At 41.5% G+C, this 21,208-nt stretch overlaps 1 protein-coding gene across 13 annotated transcripts in view; it reads right to left on the bottom strand.

Moving 5' to 3' along the window:
* The window catches only part of PBRM1 (polybromo 1), a 141,106-nt gene that overhangs the window by 16,683 nt on the left and 103,215 nt on the right, over positions 1-21,208 (bottom strand). For all 13 annotated transcript variants that reach the window (XM_012496530.2, XM_030811634.1, XM_030811636.1 and 10 more), the window contains 5 exons: positions 17,378-17,523; positions 14,869-15,026; positions 2,420-2,603; positions 1,654-1,864; positions 106-307 (listed from right to left, as the gene is read on the bottom strand). In XM_012496530.2, coding sequence (XP_012351984.1) covers positions 106-307; positions 1,654-1,864; positions 2,420-2,603; positions 14,869-15,026; positions 17,378-17,523 — 901 coding nt within the window. The remainder of the gene's footprint in view (positions 1-105; positions 308-1,653; positions 1,865-2,419; positions 2,604-14,868; positions 15,027-17,377; positions 17,524-21,208) is intronic.

The following is a 21,208-nucleotide window of genomic DNA, read 5'->3' as shown; positions in this document are numbered from 1 at the left end:
AGTTCGTGTGCAAGTGATAAGAACGAGAGTAAAACCTGTCTGCGCGCGTGCATTCCTGAAACACCCCCTTGCTTCGAAAGACAGTTGTGCCTAGGCTCTATTTACCTTCATATTCTGCTTTCTTGGCTGTCTCAAGATTTCTCCATTCTGTCCCCACCAGGCGGCTGAGCTCCCCGAAAGAGTAGTCTGGGTGTTGGGCCTTAATCACAGCCCTCATCTCACTGCTGAACAGGATGTAGCCACTCATGTTGATTTTACGTTTGGAGCCTTCCTTCTTTGCACTGCCTTTGGCAGACTTTGGGGTAGACTGTAAGACAGAAAGGTCTTATGGTGCATCAAAACATTACATTTGGTTAACTGCTCAAAATTTCAGAAGCCAGCCAGGCGCGGTGGCTCACGCCTGTAATCCCAGCACTTTTGGAGGCCGAGGCAGGCAGATCACAAGGTCAGGAGATCGAGACCATCCTGGCTAACACAGTGAAACCCCGTTTCTACTAAAAAAAAATACAAAAAATTAGCCAGGCGTGGTGGTGGGCGCCTGTAGTCCCAGCTACTCGGGAGGCTGAGGCAGGAGAATGGTATGAACCCAGGAGATGGAGCTTGCAGTAAGCCAAGACTGTGCCACTGCACTCCAGCCTGGGTGACAAAGCGAGACTCCATCTCAAAAAAAAGAAAAAAAAAAAAAAAAAAAGAAAAAAATTTCAGAAGCCACGAACATGTGATTCTGTGATTCACTAGTTACTGCTTTATTGACACGTTTGGTTTATAGCTGGCTATTTTCTTGGTAAAAACACACCTCTTCCTTATCTATTACATGTAAGAAATAAATGCAAGTTTCACTTAATTCCATGGCTGCAATCTGTAATGGTGACCTCACAATTAAGTCTTGAGAAAATTCTTTTTTTTTTTTTTAATGATACAGGGTCTTGCTCTGTCACCAGGCTGGAGTACAGTGGTGCAATCATATCTCACTGCAGCCTTGATCTCCCAGGCTCAAATGATTCTCCTGCCTCAGCCTGCCGAGTAGCTGGGACTACAGGTGTGCATCACCATCCCTGACTAATTTGTAAAATTTTTAGTAGAGATGAGATCTCACTATGTTGCCCAATGTGGTCTTGAACTCCTAAACTCAAGTGATCCTCCTGCCTTGGCCTCCCAAAGTGCTGGGATTACAGACATGAGCCACCAGGCCTGGTCACGTCTTGTAAAAATTCTGAATGAGAAAAAAATACCAACAGAGATCACCTCAACCAAAAGATGAGGTCCTACATAAGGAGAGATTAAAAAGACATGGGTAATAAAAGCTAAAGATAAACAGGGTGATGTTGCTCCTTACTGCTTTTCTTCAGCACAAGGAAGAGTCTTCTAACTAAGCCCACCATTAAAACAGCTATGAAATTTTAAAGATATTAATTTTAAATTATTAATGGTATTAATATAAATTATTAATGGGATAATGACATGATATAATTTTTGTCAATTAAACATAAATGAATAAATCATGGCACTGACAAATTAAAATCTGTTCCTTCCTGTAGAATTCTAAGTTAAAGCTCACATATGGAGGAGCTGGATGTCACTTTACTTTGGTTTTGAGTCTGCTGCAAACCAAAGGTGGTAATAAGACAAGTAACAGGAACTTGTCACCTTCACCTGTGGGGGTGTGTAGGGCATGAGGTCCAGCTCACTGGCCAGGGGGGTCTGAAGCTGAGGTAGAGAAGGAGGTTCAATGACTTCACTATCTTCTTCTCCCATCTCTTCAATATCATCATCTCCACCTTCTAACTCGGCAAATTTAGCTTCTAGCAACTGGATCTTCTTTTCCAACAAAGGTGACGGCTCCTTCTGAGGAACAATTGGTTTCCTGAAAAAAGTGACATAAAAAACCTAAAATCACCTAATGCCCCTCCAGAATGAGCCGGAAAGCAGTGTTCTACCTTAACAACTAGAAGTGACTTCCTGCAATCTGCAAATATGCTCTAAAGGCAGCATGGAAAGAGTTTAAATGTGTATTTATGAAATTACTTCTACTTAGAGATGCTTGTTTTTAAATAATTATGCTGAATATCCACTAAAGTATTGTGTCCAAAGTTGGGATCTAGTTGCCTATATACAGCAAAAAGAGTTTTCATAATTTGTGGAACTGAGAAATCTCCTGACAGGATATAAACCAGAACCAAGTGTTTCTGCCTCATTCCACAATTACTGGAGTCTACGCCAAGGGCACTATTAGAGCAGCCACCAGGCCCCAGCAGATTATGAAGTCTTTCCTTTAATCTTTAACTGTATAAATATTTTCTATTTGAAATATTTACTACTCTAGTTTAAGATCTAATAAAAAATTAAAAACACTGGACTACACTGTGTTGGTATCAGTTAACGGAAGTGCTCTTTTTTCCTTAAGTTTTTCAAGCTTTACCTGAAGTAGTAAATTTCATCATCTACCACTTTAGCAGAGAGTGAAAACCTCTTCAATCCTTTGAATTTCTTCATCTGCTTGTCGCTCTCATTGTAGCGGCTCTCACAAAGCAGAATGTCATTTTCTGGTATTTCAGTTGGCCTGCAGGAGAGGAAGTCCTTGAATGACAACACAGCACACTTTCCTGAAAGAGAAAATTTGAAAGAAATTAAAGGAGTAAACTGTGGTCACAGTTAATAATTGTTTTAACATTTTATTATTTTTGGATGAATACATTCATATAATTAAAATTTTTAAAGATATGAAAGGGGCTAGGCGTGGTGGCTCACCAGCACTTTGAGAGGCTGAGGTGGGCAGATCTCTTGAGCTCAGGAGTTTGAGACCAGCCTGGGCAACATAGTGAGATCCCCAAATTCTACAAAAAATACAAAAAATTAGCTGGGTGTGGTGGTGCATGCCTGTAGTCCCAGCTACTTGGAAGGCTGAGGTGGGAATCATCTGAGTCTGGGAAGTCTGAGTCTGAGGCTACAGTGAGCTGTGATTGCACTACTGTACTCCAGCCTGGGTGATAGAGTGAGACCCTATCTCAAGAAAAAAAAAAAAGATATAATACGGTATGTATTGGCATAAGTATAAAATATATAGGTCAATAGAATAGAACTGAAAGTGTATAAATAAACCAATACAATAGGGCTTTTATGGGCAATTGATTTTTGATAAGAGTTCCAAGACAATTCAGTGGGGGAAAGAACACTCTTTTCAACAGATGGTATGGTACCAGGACAACTGGATTTCCACTTCTGCACATGAATGCAGTCGAACTCCTACCTCCTATCATATATAAAAATTAATTTGGCCAGGCACGGTGGCTCATGCCTGTAATCCCAGTACTTTGGGGAGGTCGAGGCAGGCGAAACACGAGGTCAAGAGATCGAGACCGTCCTGGCCAACATGATGAAACCCCATCTCTACTAAAAATACAAAAATTAGCTGGGCGTGGTGGTGTGCACCTGTAGTCCCAGCTACTCAGGAGGCTGAGGCAGGAAAATTGCTTGAACCTGGAAGGCGGAGGTTGCAGAGAGCCAGGATGATGCCACTGCACTCCAGCCTGAGCAACAGAGTGAGACTCTGTCTCAAAAAAAAAAAAAAAAAAAAAAAAAAATTAATTCAAAATGGGCTGGGTGCAGTGGCTCAGGCCTGTAATCCCAGCACTTTGGGAGGCCGAGGAGGGTGGATCACCTGAGGTCAGGAGTTTGAGAGCAGCCTGGCCAACATGGTGAAACCTCGTCTCTACTAAAAACACAAAAAAGTTAGCTGGGTGTGGTGGTGCGCTCCTGTAAGCCCAGCTACTCAGGAGGCTGAGGCAGAAGAACTGCTTGAACCCGGGAGGCAGAGGCTGCAGTGAGCCAAGAGCACCCCACTGTACTCCAGCCTGGGCAATAGAGCAAGACTCAGTCTCAAAAAAAAAAAAAGGGCTTTATCAAAATTAAGAACTTTTGTGCTCCAAAGGATACTATCAAGAAAGTGAAAAGATAAGCCATAGAAGAAAATATTTGCAAATCATATATCTAGTAAGAGTCTATTATATAGAATATATATTCCTACAACTCAACATTAAGACAAATATATAACCCAATTAAAAACGTGCAAAAGACATAAATTGACATTTCTCTAAAAAAAGACATATAAATGTCCAATAGGCACATGAAACAATGCTTAGCCAGGTGCGGTGGCTCATGTCTGTAATCCCAGCACTTTGGGAGGCCGAGGCGGGTGGATCATGAGGTCAGGAGATCAAGATCGTCCTGGCTAACACAGTGAAACCTCGTCTCTACTAACAATACAAAAAATTAGCCGGGCGTGGTTGCAGGCGCCTGTAGTCCCAGCTACTCGGGAGGCTGAGGCAGGAGAATGGCCTGAATCCAGGAGGCAGAGCTTGCAGTGAGCCAAGATTGTGCCACTGCACTCCAGCCTGGGCGAAAGAGCGAGACTCCGTCTCAAAAAAAAAACCCCAAAAACCCAAAAAAACCACAATGCTTAACAGCATTCATCATCAGAGAAATGCAAATCAAAACGGCAATGTAATACTACTTCACACCCCATTAAGATGCCTGTATTAAAAAAAAACCCAAAACAGAAAATAACAAGTGGTGGCAAGGATGTGAAGAAAATGGAACCCTTGTATCTTGGTGGGACTGTAAAATGGTGCAGCTGCTGTGGAAAATAGTTAGGCAGTTTCTCCAAAAAGTTAAACACTGAGTTACCATATGACCTAGCAATTCTACTTCTAGGTATATATCCAAAAGAAATCAGAGGATCAAATACTTGTACACCACTGATAAGAGCAGTTTTACTCACAATAGCTAAAATGTGAAAACAACCTACATGTCCATTAACAGATGTAATATACATATAATGGAATATACAGCCTTAGGAATAAAATTCTGATATATGATACAACATGGATGAGCCCTGAAAACATTAGGCTAATAGGCCAGATACAAAGGGACAAATATTGTATGATTCCACTTAAATGCAGTATCTAGAATAGGCAAAATTCATGAACAAAAAGTAGAACAGAGATTACTAGGGCCAGGGGGAAGGGGAAAATAGAGTTGTTTAACAGATACAAAGTTTTTATTTGGGATAATGGAAAAATTCTAGAAATGAACAGTGATGATAGCTGTACGGTATCGTCAACGGACTTAAAGCCACTGAACTGTGTGTTTAAAAACGGTTAAGGCTGGGCATGGTAATCCTAGCACTTTGGGAGGCCAAGGTGGGTGGATCACTTGAGGTCAGGAGTTTGAGACCAGCCTGGCCAACACGGCGAAACCCCGTCTCTACTAAAAATACAAAAATTAGCCAGGTGTGGTAGTAATCCCAGCTACTCAGAAGGCTGAGGCAGGAGAATCGCTTGAACCTGGGAGGCAGAGGTTGCAGGGAGCCGAGACTGTGCCACTGACTCCAGCCTGGGTGACAGAGAAAGACTCCATCTCAAAAAAAAAAAAAAAAGGTTAAAATGATGAATTCTATGACATATATATAAAACAATAAAAAACTCCCATAAATGGTAGCATATCACTTAAAACTGTTTTGCATCTGAATTTTGTCACAAAATAATATGTCTTAGAGATCACAGCTTGTATGAATGTACTGTTTATTCAACTAGCTCCCTATTGATGGATATCTATGTTGTTTCCCAATGTTTGCTCTTCTGCTGACGCTTAATAATGCTGAAATAAATAATTTAAGACATATCAATTTGCACATAGGTGAATATATCTGAAGCATAAATTTCTAGAAGTATAAAAGCTGGGTCAAAGGGTACATATACACTTTTTAAATTTTTGTAGGTATTATCAAATTGCCTTCCATAAAGGGTATCCTAATTCACAGACTACCCACAAAGTAGGTAAATACCATTTCCTCAGGCTCTTGTCAACTAGTGAGAAATGATGTCTTCTGGATCTTTGACAATTTGATACGTAATCTCAAAAAAAAAAAAAGAAAAAGAAAAATGAAGAAGAAAAGAAAAAAAGCATCTGGGTAGCTTTACCTAGCATTTCTCTAATGGCTGAGGTTGGGTATATTTTCTTTTCTTTTCTTTTTTGATCTCAGCTCACCGCAGCCTCTGCCTCCCGGTTTCAAGCAATTATCCTGCCTCAGCCTCCTGAGTAGCTGGGATTACAGGCGTGTGCCACCATGCCTGGCTAATTTTTGTGTTTTTTTTTGTTTTTTGTTTTTTTTTTAGTGGAAATGGGGTTTCACCATGTTGGCCAGGCTGGTCTCGAACTCCTGACCTCAGATGATCTGCCTCCCTCAGCCTCCCAAAGTGCTAGGATTACAGGCGTGAACCACTGCGCCCAGCCGGGTATATTTTCATTTGTTTAAGAATCACTGGTAGTTTCTTTTAAGATGGAATCTCGCTCTATCACTCAGGCTGGAGCGCAGTGGTGCGATTCTGGCTCACTGCAACCTCTGCCTCCTGGGTTCAAGTGATTCTCCTGCTTCAGTCTCCCGAGTAGCTGGGACTATAGACGCCTATATGTCCAGCTAATTTTTGTAGTTTTAGTACAGACACGGTTTCACTATGTTGGCCAGGCTAGTCTCCAACTCCTGACCTCAGGTGATCCACCCACCTTGGCCTCCCAAATGGTGCTGGCATTACAGGCATGAGTCATCACACTGGGCCCTAGTAATTTATTTCTGCTCTCCCTTATCTTCTTTGCCTATTTCCCTGCTGGATGTTGATCTTTATCTAATTGCTTTATAGGAGCTCTTCATCTACGAGGAAAATCAGATCTTTGTCTATGATAAACATTGCAAATATTTTCTCAAGATTGTCATTTTTGTTTTTGCCAGTTTTGGTCATATAGATATTCTCCATTTTTATATAGTTGAATTTATCAGTATTTCATTGTATGAGTTCTGGCTTTTATGCCAGAGATTAACAAAATTTCTTTCTCATGGTTTCTTTTGGTATCTTTGTTGTTTAATTTTATGTTTATTTAAATTTATAATTCATCTGGGAATCTAACCTGAAGTTAAGATGTGGGATATGGCTACAATTTTATTTTTCCAAATGGTTATTGAATTTCCAAATACCATTTGGAGAAAAATACATCTTTCCCCACTTACCTGATATGCTACTTTTACCATATATTTGCTAAACTTTCTATTTTGTTCAAATAACTTGTTTACTCATATATCATATAGTTTTAATTATTGTAGTGCTATAATGTTTTAATATCTGGTAAGGATAGATCCCCTTTCACTATACTTTTCAGAATTTTCCTGAGTTTCTTTTTCTTTTTTTGAGACAGGGTCTCACTTTGTTTCCCAGCCTGGAGTGCAGTGGTGAGATGACAGCTGCTGCAGCCTCAACCTCCTGGGCTCAAGCGGTCCTCACACCTCAGCCCCCCACCCCGGGCAGCTGGGACTACAGGCAAGTGCCACTCAGCTAATTTCTGTACTTTTTGTAGAAATGGGGTTTTGCCATCTTGCCCAGGCTGGTCTCAAACTCCTAGGCTCAAGTGATCCACCCACCTTGGCCTCCCAAAGTGCTGGGAATGATAACAGGAGTGAGCCATTGCACCCGATCCTAAGTTTCTTTTTCAATATGATTTTTTTTTTTTTTTTTTTTTTTTTGAGATAGAGTCTTGCTCTGTTTCCCAGGCTGGAGTGCAGTGGCGTGATCTTGGCTCACTGCAAGCTCCGCCTCCCCAGTTCACCCCATTCTCCTGCCTCAGCCTCCTGAGTAGCTGGGACTACAGGCGCCCGCCGCCATGCCCGGCTAATTTTTTGTATTTTTAGTAAAGACAGGGTTTCACCATGTTAGTGAGGATGGTCCTGATCTCCTGACCTCGTGATCCGCCCGCCTCAGCCTCCCAAAGTGCTAGGATTATAGGCATGAGCCACCGCGCCCGGCCTTCAATATGATTTTTAAAATGAGTTCACGTAGTATCAACTTCCTCACAAGCAAATTCCCACTGGTATATCTAATGGGATTATATTAAAGATTAATTTAGGGAGGATGGACATCTTTATGACATTGAAACCTACCTAGGCATATGGTATTGCTTTGCAATTTGTTCAAACATTCATTCAATAGCATTTTAAAACTTTTTTCATACAGATGTGGCATATATCTTGTTAAGTTTATCTAAGGTATTTTATTAGTACTGAATCTTTTAAGATAATAGGTTTGTTATTTATTTATATTCAATCATCTTACTTCTCTGTTTGCCATGATTTCTTAGTTGATGCTCTTGAATTTTCACCTCCTTATGTTTCTTATTTTAGACTTCTGTTTCTTCTAACTCCACTGGCTAGTACCTCTAGAACAATGTTAAATAAGTGTGATAAGGACATCCCTATTTTGTTTCTTTTCTTTTTTTGTTTTTTGTTTGAGACAGAGTCTTACTCTGTCACTGGGCTGCAGTGTAGTGGCTAGATCTTGGCTCACTGCAACCTCCACCTCCCAAGTTCAAGTGATTCTCTTGCCTCAGCCTCCCCAGTAGCTGGGATTAAAGGCAACTGCCACCACGCCCACACCAGCTGATTTTTGTATTTTTAGTAGAGACAGAGTTTCACCATGTTGACCAGGCTGGTCTCGAATTCCTGACCTCAGGTGATCCGCTCACCTTGGCCTCTCAAAGTGCTGGGATTACAGTTATGAGCCATTGCATCCAGCCAGAACATCCCTATTTTGTTCTTGACCTTAACAGGAATGTTCATAGCTAACAACTTATTAAACATGTATATGAAAAACAGGTCAGAAACATTTCCAAAGCTTAAAATAGCTACAATTACTATCACTGCTTTGAACTTACACAGCACTTTATTTACATAATTCAAAGGCCTTTTAATTCAGAAAAGGGATAATTACAATTTTTCCATATTTTATAGAAGGAAAAATAGACAGTAGGAAAAAATAATAATTCTGCTTACAACCAAAGAGTAAAAGTGATTGGTGGCTTTGGAATGGAGGTGGTATCTCTATGTCCTGACTTGGGGCTCCTACCAAGCCCCCAAAAGACAGGGAAAAGATGAAAGTTTAGAAAACTTCATTTAATAAAGTATAAAAAAATTATCAAGACCTGCTAGATTTTGATTGGAACTGCAATGAACCAATAGATCAATTTGAGGGGAACTGGTATCTTTATAATATTGAATTTTCCAGCTATAAATATGATGGATAACTTTCATTTATGTCTTCAATTTCTCAATAATTTTCTTATAGGTGTGTGTGTGTGCGTGCATGTGCGCACGTGCGTGTGCAGGTGCCCTACACATCTGTTTCTTTGTTTTTCTTTTTTTTTTTTTTTTTTTTTTGGTAGAGTTTCCTTCTGTTGTCCAGGCTGGTCTTGAACTCCTGGTCTCAAGCGACTCTCCCATCTTGGCTTCTCAAAGTGTTGGGACTACAGGCATGAGCCACCACGTTGGCTATCTTTTAAAGATTTATTCCTGGCTGGGCGCCATGGCTCACGCCTGTAATCTCAGCACTTTGGGAGGCCGAGGCAGGCGCCTCACGAGGTCAAGAGATCGAGACCATCCTGGCCAACATGGTGAAACGCTGTCTCTACTAAATATACAAAAATTAGCTGGGCATGGTGGCACATGCCTGTAGTCCCAGCTGCTCGGGAGGCTGAAGCAGGAGAATCGCTTGAACCCAGGAGGTGTAGGTTGCAGTGAGCCGAGATCGTGCCACTGCACTGCAGCCTGGACGACAGCGCGAGACTCCGTCTCAAAAAAAAAAAAAAAAAAAAAAAAAAAAAAAAGATTGGCCAGGCACGGTGGCTCACGCCTGTAATCCCAGCACTTTGGGAGGCTGAGGAGGGTGGATCACGAGGTCAGGAGATCAAGACCATCCTGGCCAACATGGTGAAACCCCGTTTCTACTAAAATACAAACAATTATCCTGGTGGCACATGCCTGTAGTCCCAGCTATTCAGGAGGCTGAGGCAGGGGAATAGCTTGAACCCAGGAGGTGGAGGTTGCGGTGAACCGAGATTGCACCATTGCACTCCAGCCTGGGCAACAAGAGCGAAACTCTGTCTCAAAAAAAAAAAAAAAAAAAAGATTTATTCCTAGGTATTGAATGCAATATGAAAATGTAATAATTTTCTAATTGCTCACTGATGGGATACGGATACAGAAATAGAAACATTGGGGCCAGGTAAGGTAGCTCATGCCTATAATCCCAGCACTTTTGGGGAGGCTGAGCAGGGAGGATGCTTGAGGCCAGGAGTTTGAGACAAGCCTGGGCAACAGGGATACCTCATCTCCACAAAAAATAAATTAAAAAAAAAAATTAGCTGGGAGTGGTGGTACATCCCTATAGTCCCAGCTACTTGGAAGGCTGAGATGGGAGGACTGCTTGCGCCTAGGAGTTGGAGGCTGCAGTGAGTTATGATTGTACCATTGCACTCCAGTTTGAATAACAAAGCGAGATCTTGTCTCCAAAAACAAAAGAAAAAAAACTACTTCATATTTTCATTTACTAATTTTAATATTTATCTGAATATCTCTTGGATTTTCTACATACCTAATGTTTTTGGAAAAAAAAAAAAAAAAAAAAAAAAAAAAGGCCCTTTTGTTTTTCCTTTCAAATCTTTAGATCTTTTATCTTCCTTGCCTTACTGAGGACAGTTTTTAAATTAATGAAATGTTATAAAAATCTACTGTGAAGGGAACAAAACCTGCAAATAAATTAGGAATTGGCATGTTTCAAGGGCCCAGGTTCCTGGAAATTTTATCACCTAAGGGGTTAAGGGTAGAGGTACTGTCTGCCAGATGTGGCCATCTGATTACTGTTTAAGTTCTTTTTTTTTTGAGACGGAGTCTCACCCTGTCACTCAGGCTGGAGTCCACTGGAGTGATCTCGGTGCACTGCAACCTCTCCCTCACAGGTTCTAGTGATTCTCCTCCCTCAGCCTCCTGAGTAGCTGGGATTACAGGCATGCGCCACCACAACTGGCTAATTTTTTTTGTATTTTTAGTAGAGATGGGGTTGTACCATGTTGGCCAGGCTGGTCTTGAACACCTGATCTCAAGTGATCCACCTGCTTCAGCCTCCCAAAGTGCTGGGATTATAGGCGTGAGCCACTGTGCCCAGCTTGATTACTGTTTAAGTTAATGAAAACAATTCTTCAACAAAACTGAAGAAAGAACATAACCGTTGGAAAAACAGGAATGTCTCCTTCTGTGTATGTAACAGAAGATGAAAAAATGATACCTCATCTAATTATCTTCAAAACTTCTATTTGAGAGAGACAAAAAAGTGCAAAAATATGATTTACATTTAATAGTGATTATAGTTAATACAATGAAATTATAAATTCTCTAAAGCTTATATAACAAAACCCTTTTTCCTTGCAGGCTGGGGACAGTGAATTCCACAAGCTAGGCTGAAATCCCACTTTGTGATTACTAGATGCATTTTCTTTTGGGTTTTATCTCAAGATGAAGTTACTTATATTTCATTGTATGCCTGTTGTCCTACCTAATATTACTGGCACCTCCTTTAATTCTCAAGTGTGCCAGCTAGCTGTAGACTAACTAAAGAAGAATTAGGAAAACCTAGGTTTTAGTTCTGGCCCACTCCTTGGGTAGTAACTTCACCTTTCTGACAATATCAGCATCTTTCTTCCAGGGTCATGTTGAGAATTAAATGAGATCCTGGATATAAAACTGGTAGATAAACTGTAGAATCCAACACATTTTCTTTCTTTCTTTTTTTTTTTGTTACACAGAGTCTCTTGCTCTGTCACCCAGGCTGGAGTGCAGTGGCTTGATCTCAGCTCACTGCAACCTCCACCTCTTGGGTTCAAACGATTCTCCTGCCTCAGCCTCCCTAGTAGCTGGGATTACAAGTGTACACCACCACGCCCGGCTAATTTTTGTATTTTTAGTAGAGACGGGGTTTCACCACATTGGCCAAGCTGGTCTCTAACTCCTGATTAGAGACCAGGAGATCTGGTGATCTGCTCGCCTCAACCTCCCAAAGTACTGGGATTACAGGCATGAGCCACCGTGTCCAGCCAGAATGTAACACATTCTAACAGGCATCTTTAGAAAGAAATTACTCCAAGTTATGTCAGTGAATATGGAGGAGTAGCGAGCTCTAAGGGCCATTACTTCATAGAAACAGTGAAAAAAGCAGAATAAACTTTATTGGAACTCTGTTAAGATAGTCAAAGGTTTATCACAACCAAGCAAATGCTTAATTAAGAAAAAAAGTGACTGAAACTTGGCAGGAGAGCTCTGTGGCATTTTAACTTATCCTCACTCCATCCCTTGTCTCAGTGGCAGCCTTGAAGATGGCAGCCTCTATTCCTGGTGTAAGATTGTGGTGATAGAGGAAGCAAAACAGCTCTATGCTCAAAGAACTGTGGTCATCTGTTTTGACCTGTCAGGCAGCTTTCTAAACACTAATGCAAAGTGCTTGCCTTTATTTTGCTTAACTTGGAATTCCCTTGGTGTAGAAGTGTCTAAACGTCAAAACGTTTTATCTTAGTCTGTTTGTGCTGCTATAACAGAATACCACAGACTGGGTAATTTATAAAGAACAGTTTTCTCACAGTTCTGGAGGCTGCAAAGTCCAAGACAAAGGTGCCAGCATCTGGCAAGGGCTTTCTTGCTATGTCATCATATGGCAGAAGGCAGAGGGCAAGAATATATGAGACAGCAAACCCATTCAGACAGAGCAGATCCATTTACATGAGCCCTTTTAATAAAAGCAATATTGTATTCACGAGGACAAGCCCTCATGACCTAAACATCTCCTAAAAGGCCCCACTTCCCAACACTGTTGCACTAGGGATTACATTTTAAGTCATGAATTTTGAAGGGGGCACAAACATTCAAATCACAGCACATTTTAAGTCAAATGAACCAGCTGTTGCCGGCTGGGGCAAAGGGTATCAGTTGGGGCCAACAGTAGATATGACAAAAGGCCTCAGAGGAAAAGATGAGGAGTGAGATGCTTTGGCCAATAAAGGTTTTGAAAAGTTTCTGGGAGCCTAGAAGGCCACACACATGCCAACAATAGTGTACATGCTCTGAAAGGACCTAAGAAGGCCCTAAGATCTCATTTCTGGCTGACCTTCAAGCTCTGCACAAGTAGGAAGTAAAGGCAAAGCAGAGTTGTAACCTGCATGGCTGAGTGTTGAAGGTGTGCTCCACCATACGCAGAGAAGTCAGCCGTGAAGACTGGGAGTTTTGTGGTTTTATTGGCTCCAGGTATTTACGAAAACCTCTGTCAAATCACTGGCTGATCACTAAGCTTATATAACAGAGACTGTAGTAACCACATACAACAACAACAACAAAAATCTTATTTTTTGAGACAGGGTCTCACTCTGTTGCCCAGGCTGGAGGGCAGTGGCATGATCATGGCTCACTGCAGCCTCGACCTCCCTGGGCTCAGGTGATCCTACCACCTCAGCCTCCTGAGTAGCTGGGACCATGGGTATAGACCACCACACCTGGATAATTTTTGTATTTTTTGTAGAGACAGGGTTTCGCCATGTTGCCCAGGCTGGTCTTGAACTTCTGGGCTCAAGCGATCTGCCCACGTCAGCCTCCCAAAGTGCTGGGATTAAAGGTGTGAGCCACTGTGCCCAGCCAAAAATACAATCTTTAAAACAAACAAACAAACAAACAAACAAAAGTTTAGAAGAGTCACTGAACAAACAACCATAACCCATGATAAGTAGTAAGAACAAAGCCTGAGGATGGGGAGAATCTGATTTCCAGAGTTATCACATTATAATACCCAAAATAAGCAGTTTTCAACAAAAAATTATCAGGCATGCAAAGAAACAAGAAGGCACAGCCCATTCATAGGAAATAACAAAATGAATAGAAATTGTTCCTGAGAAACTCCAGACACTGGATTTACTAAACAAATACTTTAAATCAATTGTCTTTTTTTTTTTTTTTTTTTTTGAGACAGTCTTGCTCTGTCATTCAGGCTAGAGTGCAGTGGTGTGATCTTGGCTCACTGCAGCCTCTGCCTCTGCCTCAGCCTCCAGAGTAACTGGGATTACAGACATGTGCCACCATGACCAGATAATCTTTTTTTTTTTTTTTTTTAGCAGGAACAAGGTTTCACTATGTTGGCAGGCTGTTCTCAAACTCTTGACCTTAGGTGATCCACCCGCCTCGGCCTCCCAAAGTGCTGGGATTACAGGCGTGAGCCACCATGCCTGGCCTTAAATCAACTGTTTTAAATATACTCAAAGATCTAAAGGAAACCAGTAAAATGTCATAGCAAATAGTGAATATAAATGAAGAGACAAATTATAAAAACTAAATTCTGGGGCTGAAAAGTACAATGGCTGAAATGAAAAATTTATTAGAAGGGTTCAACAGAAGATTTGAGCAGGCAGAGGATGAATGCACCTGAAGACAGGTCATTTGAAGTTATCCAGTCTGAGGAGCAGAAAGGAAAAAAAAAAGGTAAAGAAAAATGAAGAGTCTGAGAGACCTGTGAGGCACCATTAAATGTACCAACATAAGCATAATGGGAGTTCCCGAAGGAAGCAGAGAAAGGAGCAGAAAGAATATTTGAAGAAATGGCCAGAAACTCCCCAAATCTGATGAAAGACATGAACAAAAAAACTATCAATGGAGAATTCTATATCTAGGAAAACTATCTTTCAAAAATTAGCTCAGTGCAGTGGTGCATGCCTATAGTCCCAGCGACTTGGAAGGCTGAGGTGAGAGGTTTGGTTGTGCCCTAATTACCACCTGATATTCTATATATTTATTTTTTAATTTATTTACTGACTCCCCAACCTCTGCCCTAACATAAGAGAACAGAGATTTGGATTTGGGCACTGCTCTATACCTAACACCTAGAAAAGTGCCTAGCACAGAAGTAGTATTCCATCAGTTTTGATGGAATAAACACAATTAAATAAAAAAGCACAAATACCTACCGAGAATACATGTCATGGGGCAGGTTTCTTCCAGATTACTCAGAAATACTTCTTTTTTGTAGAACATTTTTGTGGGCTCATGCTCCGTTTCTTCTGGGTGAATGAAGATGGGGCCATAAAAATATGCAGCTCCATCTCGAACCCATACTTTTTCAATTCTTGGGGAGGAAAATATATAAATTACATTAAAAGTTTCCTTCTTGAAGGATTAATCTAACAAAAATTCCATTAACCAAAAACTTAGTAATGTGTACCATTCAGAGGAGTTTCAATGGCTGTTTTGGTAAGACAACTTCATTAATTTTTCCCCCATTAAACACATGAAAAGATACTTAGAAAAAGAGAAAGGAACATTTGGCTATTTTTCCAAGTGAAAAAAATTTTTTAACATAATATCAAGGCACAAAACTTAATAGTTTTATCTAATGACCAGGTTTTCTTCCTGAGACATTCATGATGAAAACAGAACTAAGCATTTGTCATTGGACTTGTGAACCAAACAAAGACATAAACCATCAATATTTGGGGTCAGATCACATGAGTGGCAAACATTCCTTTAAGACAGTGGTTTATAATCTTTTGAAGGTCAAGATCTAATATCCCTGGCTGGGCCCAGTGGCTCACGCTTGTAATCCCAGCACTTTAGGAGGCCAAGGTGGGTGAATCACGTGAGCTCAGGAGTTCAAGACCAGCCTGGGCAACATGGTGAAACCCCATCTCCACTAAAAATACAAAAATTAGTCAGCTGTGGCAGTGTGCACCTATAGTCCCAGCTACTTGGGAGGCTGAGGTGGGAAGATGACTTGAGCCCAGGAGGTGGAGGTTGCAGTGAGCCAAGATCATGCCACTGCACTCCAGCGTAGGTGACAGAACCAGACACTGTCTCAAAAAAAAAAAAAAAAAAAAAAAAAGATCTAGTGCCCCTTCACCCCTTCAGAGTTTGATGAAAGCCATTATTCTTGACAACTAACCCATAAAGTTGACATTATTATTGCTCCATATTATCGTGATTCCTGACATGAAGTATCATACTTATTTCAGTTTATGGTAACTGCACCCTTCCTGTCCTCAGGCTTACACACAGGAGTCACCCTTGACTTTTTTATCTTTCTCAGACCCCACACTCCATTTATCAAGAATACTATTAACTTGACCTTCAAAATACTATCTTTTGCAATCACCCTGGTCTGAAGCATGATCGTTCTTGCCTGGATTATTGCAACAGCATCCTGGGCGGTGGATCTCCTTGCTTCTGCCTTGACTTTTTACAGTCTATTCTCAACAACCAATAGGCAGAGCAATCCTATTAAGATCTAAATCAAATGTCACTCTGTGCTTGAAACAATCGATGGCACTCCATTAACTCAGTATAAAACCCAAATCCCTATAATGGTCTCTGAGGCCCTATGTGATATGCACCCCACCCCTGGCACTTATCTCTTACTAACTCATTAATGGCTCACTCTCCTAGTAACAAACAGCCCTGGCATGCTTCTCCTCAGGTGTTTATACTGGCTGTTCCCACTGCCTGGAATCTTTTCTCCCTGGATATTCACATTATTCACTTTCTCAGTTTCTTCAAGTGCTGGTTCAGCTGCCGACTTCTCAGTGAGGCCTATATAAACCATTCTCCCTGCTCTGACCATGGGACCCCCTTCTCCCCTTGTTCTGCTCTATTTTTTCTACAGCATGTATCATGACCTAACATACTATACACTTTACTTATTCACGATGTTGTTTGTCTTCACACTAGAAAAAAGCTCCCCAGGACTAAGAATATTTGTCTGTTTTATTCACTAATGTATCCACAGAGCCTGGTAAATAGTAGGTATAATAAATGCTCACTGAATGATGAACAGATACAAACTGAAGTCTAGAGGGCTAAATCATTCACCTAAGGACCTACAACTAACAGAGCTGGGACTCAGGGAATGAACTACTGTTCTTAGCCACTATCCTTTCCTACCCAACCCTATACCAGACTCTGCTGTGTTTGCCATTCAACCATACTGTCATCCTTTTGTCATTTACTTGTTCATCAAATATCTGAGCCCCTACTATGTTTCATGCACTATAATTTGAGCAGGGAATACAAGGGTGAAACCTGACAATAACACAATCAACACCAATATGTGATATATACGCTAAGGAGAAGGAAATATGTGGTGCTTTGAGAGTGTGCAACAGGGAGACTTAACCCAGTCTGCAGTGGACAGGAAAGACTTCCTTTTAAGGAAGCGTCACTTCAAATTTATGCTAAAGGAGTTTACCATATGAAGTAGGCAGGGAGATTTCTGAGCTGAGAGTTCTGTAAATAGTGGAAGAAAACAAAAGAGCCCAAAGGAATAATCTAAAGAAGAAAGTATGGTTGGAGGGGAACGTGGTGTGAGAAGAAGCTGGAGAAACTGCCAGGGGAAGGACTTTTGTCTTCATCCGAAGGGTGATTAATTTCTACTGGTTCCAAATTTCTCAGATTCAACCTTATCTTCCCTATTTCAATGACACTCACCTGCCCACACGAGGACGCACCAGGCCATGGGACTTGATGAAGACACAATCGCCAACCTTCAGCCACATGTCATTGTAATGGAGCTGCTCAAAGTAGTGGCAACCTGGTTCACCATTGGACATTTCCACAGGGACATCTTCTTTTTCCTGTTGTAAAGAAAACTAGCTGAAGAAAGGTAGCTGATAATCAAGGAATAGAGAAGGTAAGAAACGAAAGCAGAATTTCTTTCACATTAACTTAAAAGAAAAAACCACCATTGGTTACGTGGCTCACGTAATCCTAGCATTTTGGGGGGCCAAGGCAGGACGATCCCTTGAGCCCAAGAGTTTGAGACCAGCTTGGGCAACATAGTGAGACCTTGTCTCAACTAAAGAAAGAAATTAAAATAAAAAATTAGTCGGGCATGGTAGTGCACGCCTGTAGTCCCAGCTACTCAGGAGACTGAGGTGGGTAGATCACTCGAGCTCAGGAGGTCAAGGCTGCAGTGAGCTAGGATCATGCCATTGTACTCCAGTCTGGGCGACGAGCAAGACCCTGTCTCAAAAAAAAAAGTAAATTAAAACAAACAAACAAAAAAACATAGAAACTTTGAAGGAGGCTAGGAAACAAAACAATTAGGTTATTGAAATAAACGAAGTCTTATCAAGTTATCTATTTTAAATTTCTAGTTAATTTTCATAAAACAATATTATCCCAAGACGCTTTTATCCTGTCTCCCTCCTGCTCTCAATTCCCATTGCCTTTAGAAACAAACAAAAAAACTGGAGAGGATTTATCGGTATTTAAAAGCAGACTCATTCATGCATTACTATAGTGTAAGGGGCAAATTCTATACAAGCTTCCTCTCTATCACATTTACTGGGCTCCCTTAATGTCTTAACATTAACAGTTGATAAGATTTAGGCCAGGCACAGTGGCTTATGTCATAACCCCAGCACACTGGGAGGACAAGGTGGGAGGACTGCTTGAGCCAGGAGTTCAAGACCAGCCTGGGCAATACAGTGAGATCTCATTTCCAAAAAAATTTAAAAATTAGCTGTGTTTGGTGACATGCACCTGTATTCACAGCTACTTGGGAGGCTGAGGTAGGAAGACTGCTTGGGCCTAGGAATTGGGGTTTGCAGTGAGCTGAGATCGTGCCACTGCACTCCAGCCTGGGTAACAGAATGAGACCCTATCTCAAACAAAAGAAAACAAACCACAAAAAACAACTGATAGATCTAAAATTTTTACTATTTTGATTTATTCCAAAATGGAAAGGAATAGCATAGCCTCTGTGATATAAACACGCTGTTTTTGTTGTTGTTGTTTTCTTGAGACGGAGTCTTGCTTTGTCGCCCAAGCTGGAGTGCAGTGGCACGATCTCAGCTCACTGCAAGCTCCGCCTCCCGGGTTCACGCCATTCTCCTGCCTCAGCCTCTGGAGTAGCTGGGACTACAGGCACCTGCTACCACACCCAGTTCTTTTTTTTTGTATTTTTAGTAGAGACAGGGTTTCACTGTGTTAGCCAGGATGGTCTTGATCTCCTGACTTCGTGATCCACCCGCCTCAGCCTCCCAAAGTGCTGGGATTACAGGAGTGAGCCACCATGCCCGGCCAAACACGCTCTGTTTTTTAATAAATTACAGCATCTGTCACCTACTGACTGCTATGGCTTTGGGCAAATTATTTCACCTCTTATGCCTTAGTTTCCTAGAGTTGTGAAGATAATGATAGTGTGGCCACCAGGTAGGGTTGTTTACGAAGCTTAAGTGACATAATCCATGCTCAAGTACATAGAAAAATGCCTGACTCATAAAACCACTTAACAGACATCATTATCATTGTTGTTGTTTTATAGTCCTGACTAAAAAAGAAAAAGCAAAAAGAAGATACTTCTAACTAATGTAAAGATGGTAAAGAAGAACCATCATTTACTGAGAACCTAGCTGATAATTGGCACAAGGCTAGATGCTATAAATATCTTAACTCCAAAACATATATAAGCTGAGGAAACTCCAAAGCCTCCAAGTTTTCTATAGCATCTTCCCGAGAATACTTCAAACTTCACACTTAAAAAAATTACTCCTTTACAATGTCCAAATAATTTAACATTCTGATCTTTATGACTTCAAATGTGATACTGAAATGGTATTCTTGGAAAATCATTAAGAATGTGGGAAGGCCGGGAGTGGTGGCTTACGCCTGTAATCCTAGCACTTTAGAAGGCCAAGGCAGGCGGATCACTTGAGGCCAGGAGTTCCAGACCAGACTGGCCAACATGGTGAAATCCCATCTCTATTAAAGATACAAAAATTAGCCAGGCATGGTGGTGCATGCCTGTAGTCCCAGGAACTTGGGAAACAGACACAAGAATTGCTTGAACTCAGGAGGCAGAGGTTGCAGTGAGCCGAGATTGTGCCACTATACTCCAACCTGGGCAGACTCTGTCTCAAAAAAAAAAAAAGAATCAGAGAGGTTCCATATACATGACAGGCAAGGGACATCTGAAAGAATGGAAGCTGTGAATAAAACAACCCATGAGATTAATAATATCTTTTCCTTTAAGGAATGGGTTCTATTCTAAAGTAATTCTTCTTGTTTTTTTTTGATACAGAGTCTCGCTCTGTTGACAGGCTGGAGTGCAGTGGCACAATCCCGGCTCACTGCAACCTCCCCCTCCTGGGTTCAAGTGATTTTCTTGCCTCAGCCTCCTGAGAAGCTGAGATTACAGGCACGCACCACCACGCCTGGCTAATTCTTGTATTTTTAGTAGAGACAGGGTTTCACCATGTTGGCCCGGATGGTCTTGATCTCCTGACCTTGTGATCCGCCCACCTCAGTCTCCCAAAGTGATGGGATTACAGGCATGAGCCACCGAGCACGGCCTAAAGTTATTCTTTAAAAAAGTTCTGGTTGGGAGTGGTGGCTCTCACCTGTAATCCCAGCACTTTGGGAAGGTGAGGTGGGTGGGTCACCTGAGGTCAGGAGTTCAAGACCAGCTTGACCAATATGGTAGAAATCCGTCTCTACTAAAAATACAAAAATAGCCGGGCATGGTGGTGTGCGCCTGTAGTCCCAGCTACTCGGGAGGCTAAGAGAGGAGAATCACTTGAACCTGGGAAGTGGAGGCTGCAGTGAGCTGAGACTGCGTCACTGCACTCCAGCCTGGGTGACAGAGCGAGACTCTGTTTCAAAAAAAAAAAGCAAAAAAGCTCCTGAATGACCTGTCTTGGTCATGTAATATTGAAATAAAGATATGAGACCAAAAAGATCAAGTAACTCATATACAGAGAGTTGCTAGAGACTTCTAAATACCAGGTAAGAAATCTAAGTTAATTATCATGCTGACTTCCATTGATAATTTTTTTTTTTTTTTTTTTAGACGGAGTCTCGCTCTGTTGCCTAGGCTGGAATGCAGTGGCATGATCTCAGCTCACTGCAACCTACACCTACTGGGTTCAAGTGATTCTCCTGCCTCAGCCTCCCAAGTAACTGGGATTATAGGCACCTGCCACCACGCCAACCTCCTCAGCCTCCCAAAGTGCTCAGATTACAGGTGTGAGCCACTGAGCCCAACCGGATAATTCTTCTTTTAAAAGAAATTATTTTATGACTCCAACACATTCCCATACTGATAAAATATAAAAAATCACATTCTTTCCCAGCCCCATGATGTCGCCTCTTACGGAGAATCTTTTGGAGCACCTGTTTGAGTACTACCATTGGAGCATATATCTTTGCCATCAAACTGCTGGGTCAGACACTGGGCCGGGTGCGGTGGCTCACGCCTGTAATCCCAGCACTTTGGGAGGCCAAGGCGGGTGGATCACGAGGTCAGGAGACTGAGAC

The sequence above is a fragment of the Nomascus leucogenys genome, chromosome 4 (assembly GCF_006542625.1).
Source record: "Nomascus leucogenys isolate Asia chromosome 4, Asia_NLE_v1, whole genome shotgun sequence".
Taxonomy (NCBI): domain Eukaryota; kingdom Metazoa; phylum Chordata; class Mammalia; order Primates; family Hylobatidae; genus Nomascus; species Nomascus leucogenys.
This window is presented reverse-complemented; position numbering and strand designations above follow the sequence as displayed.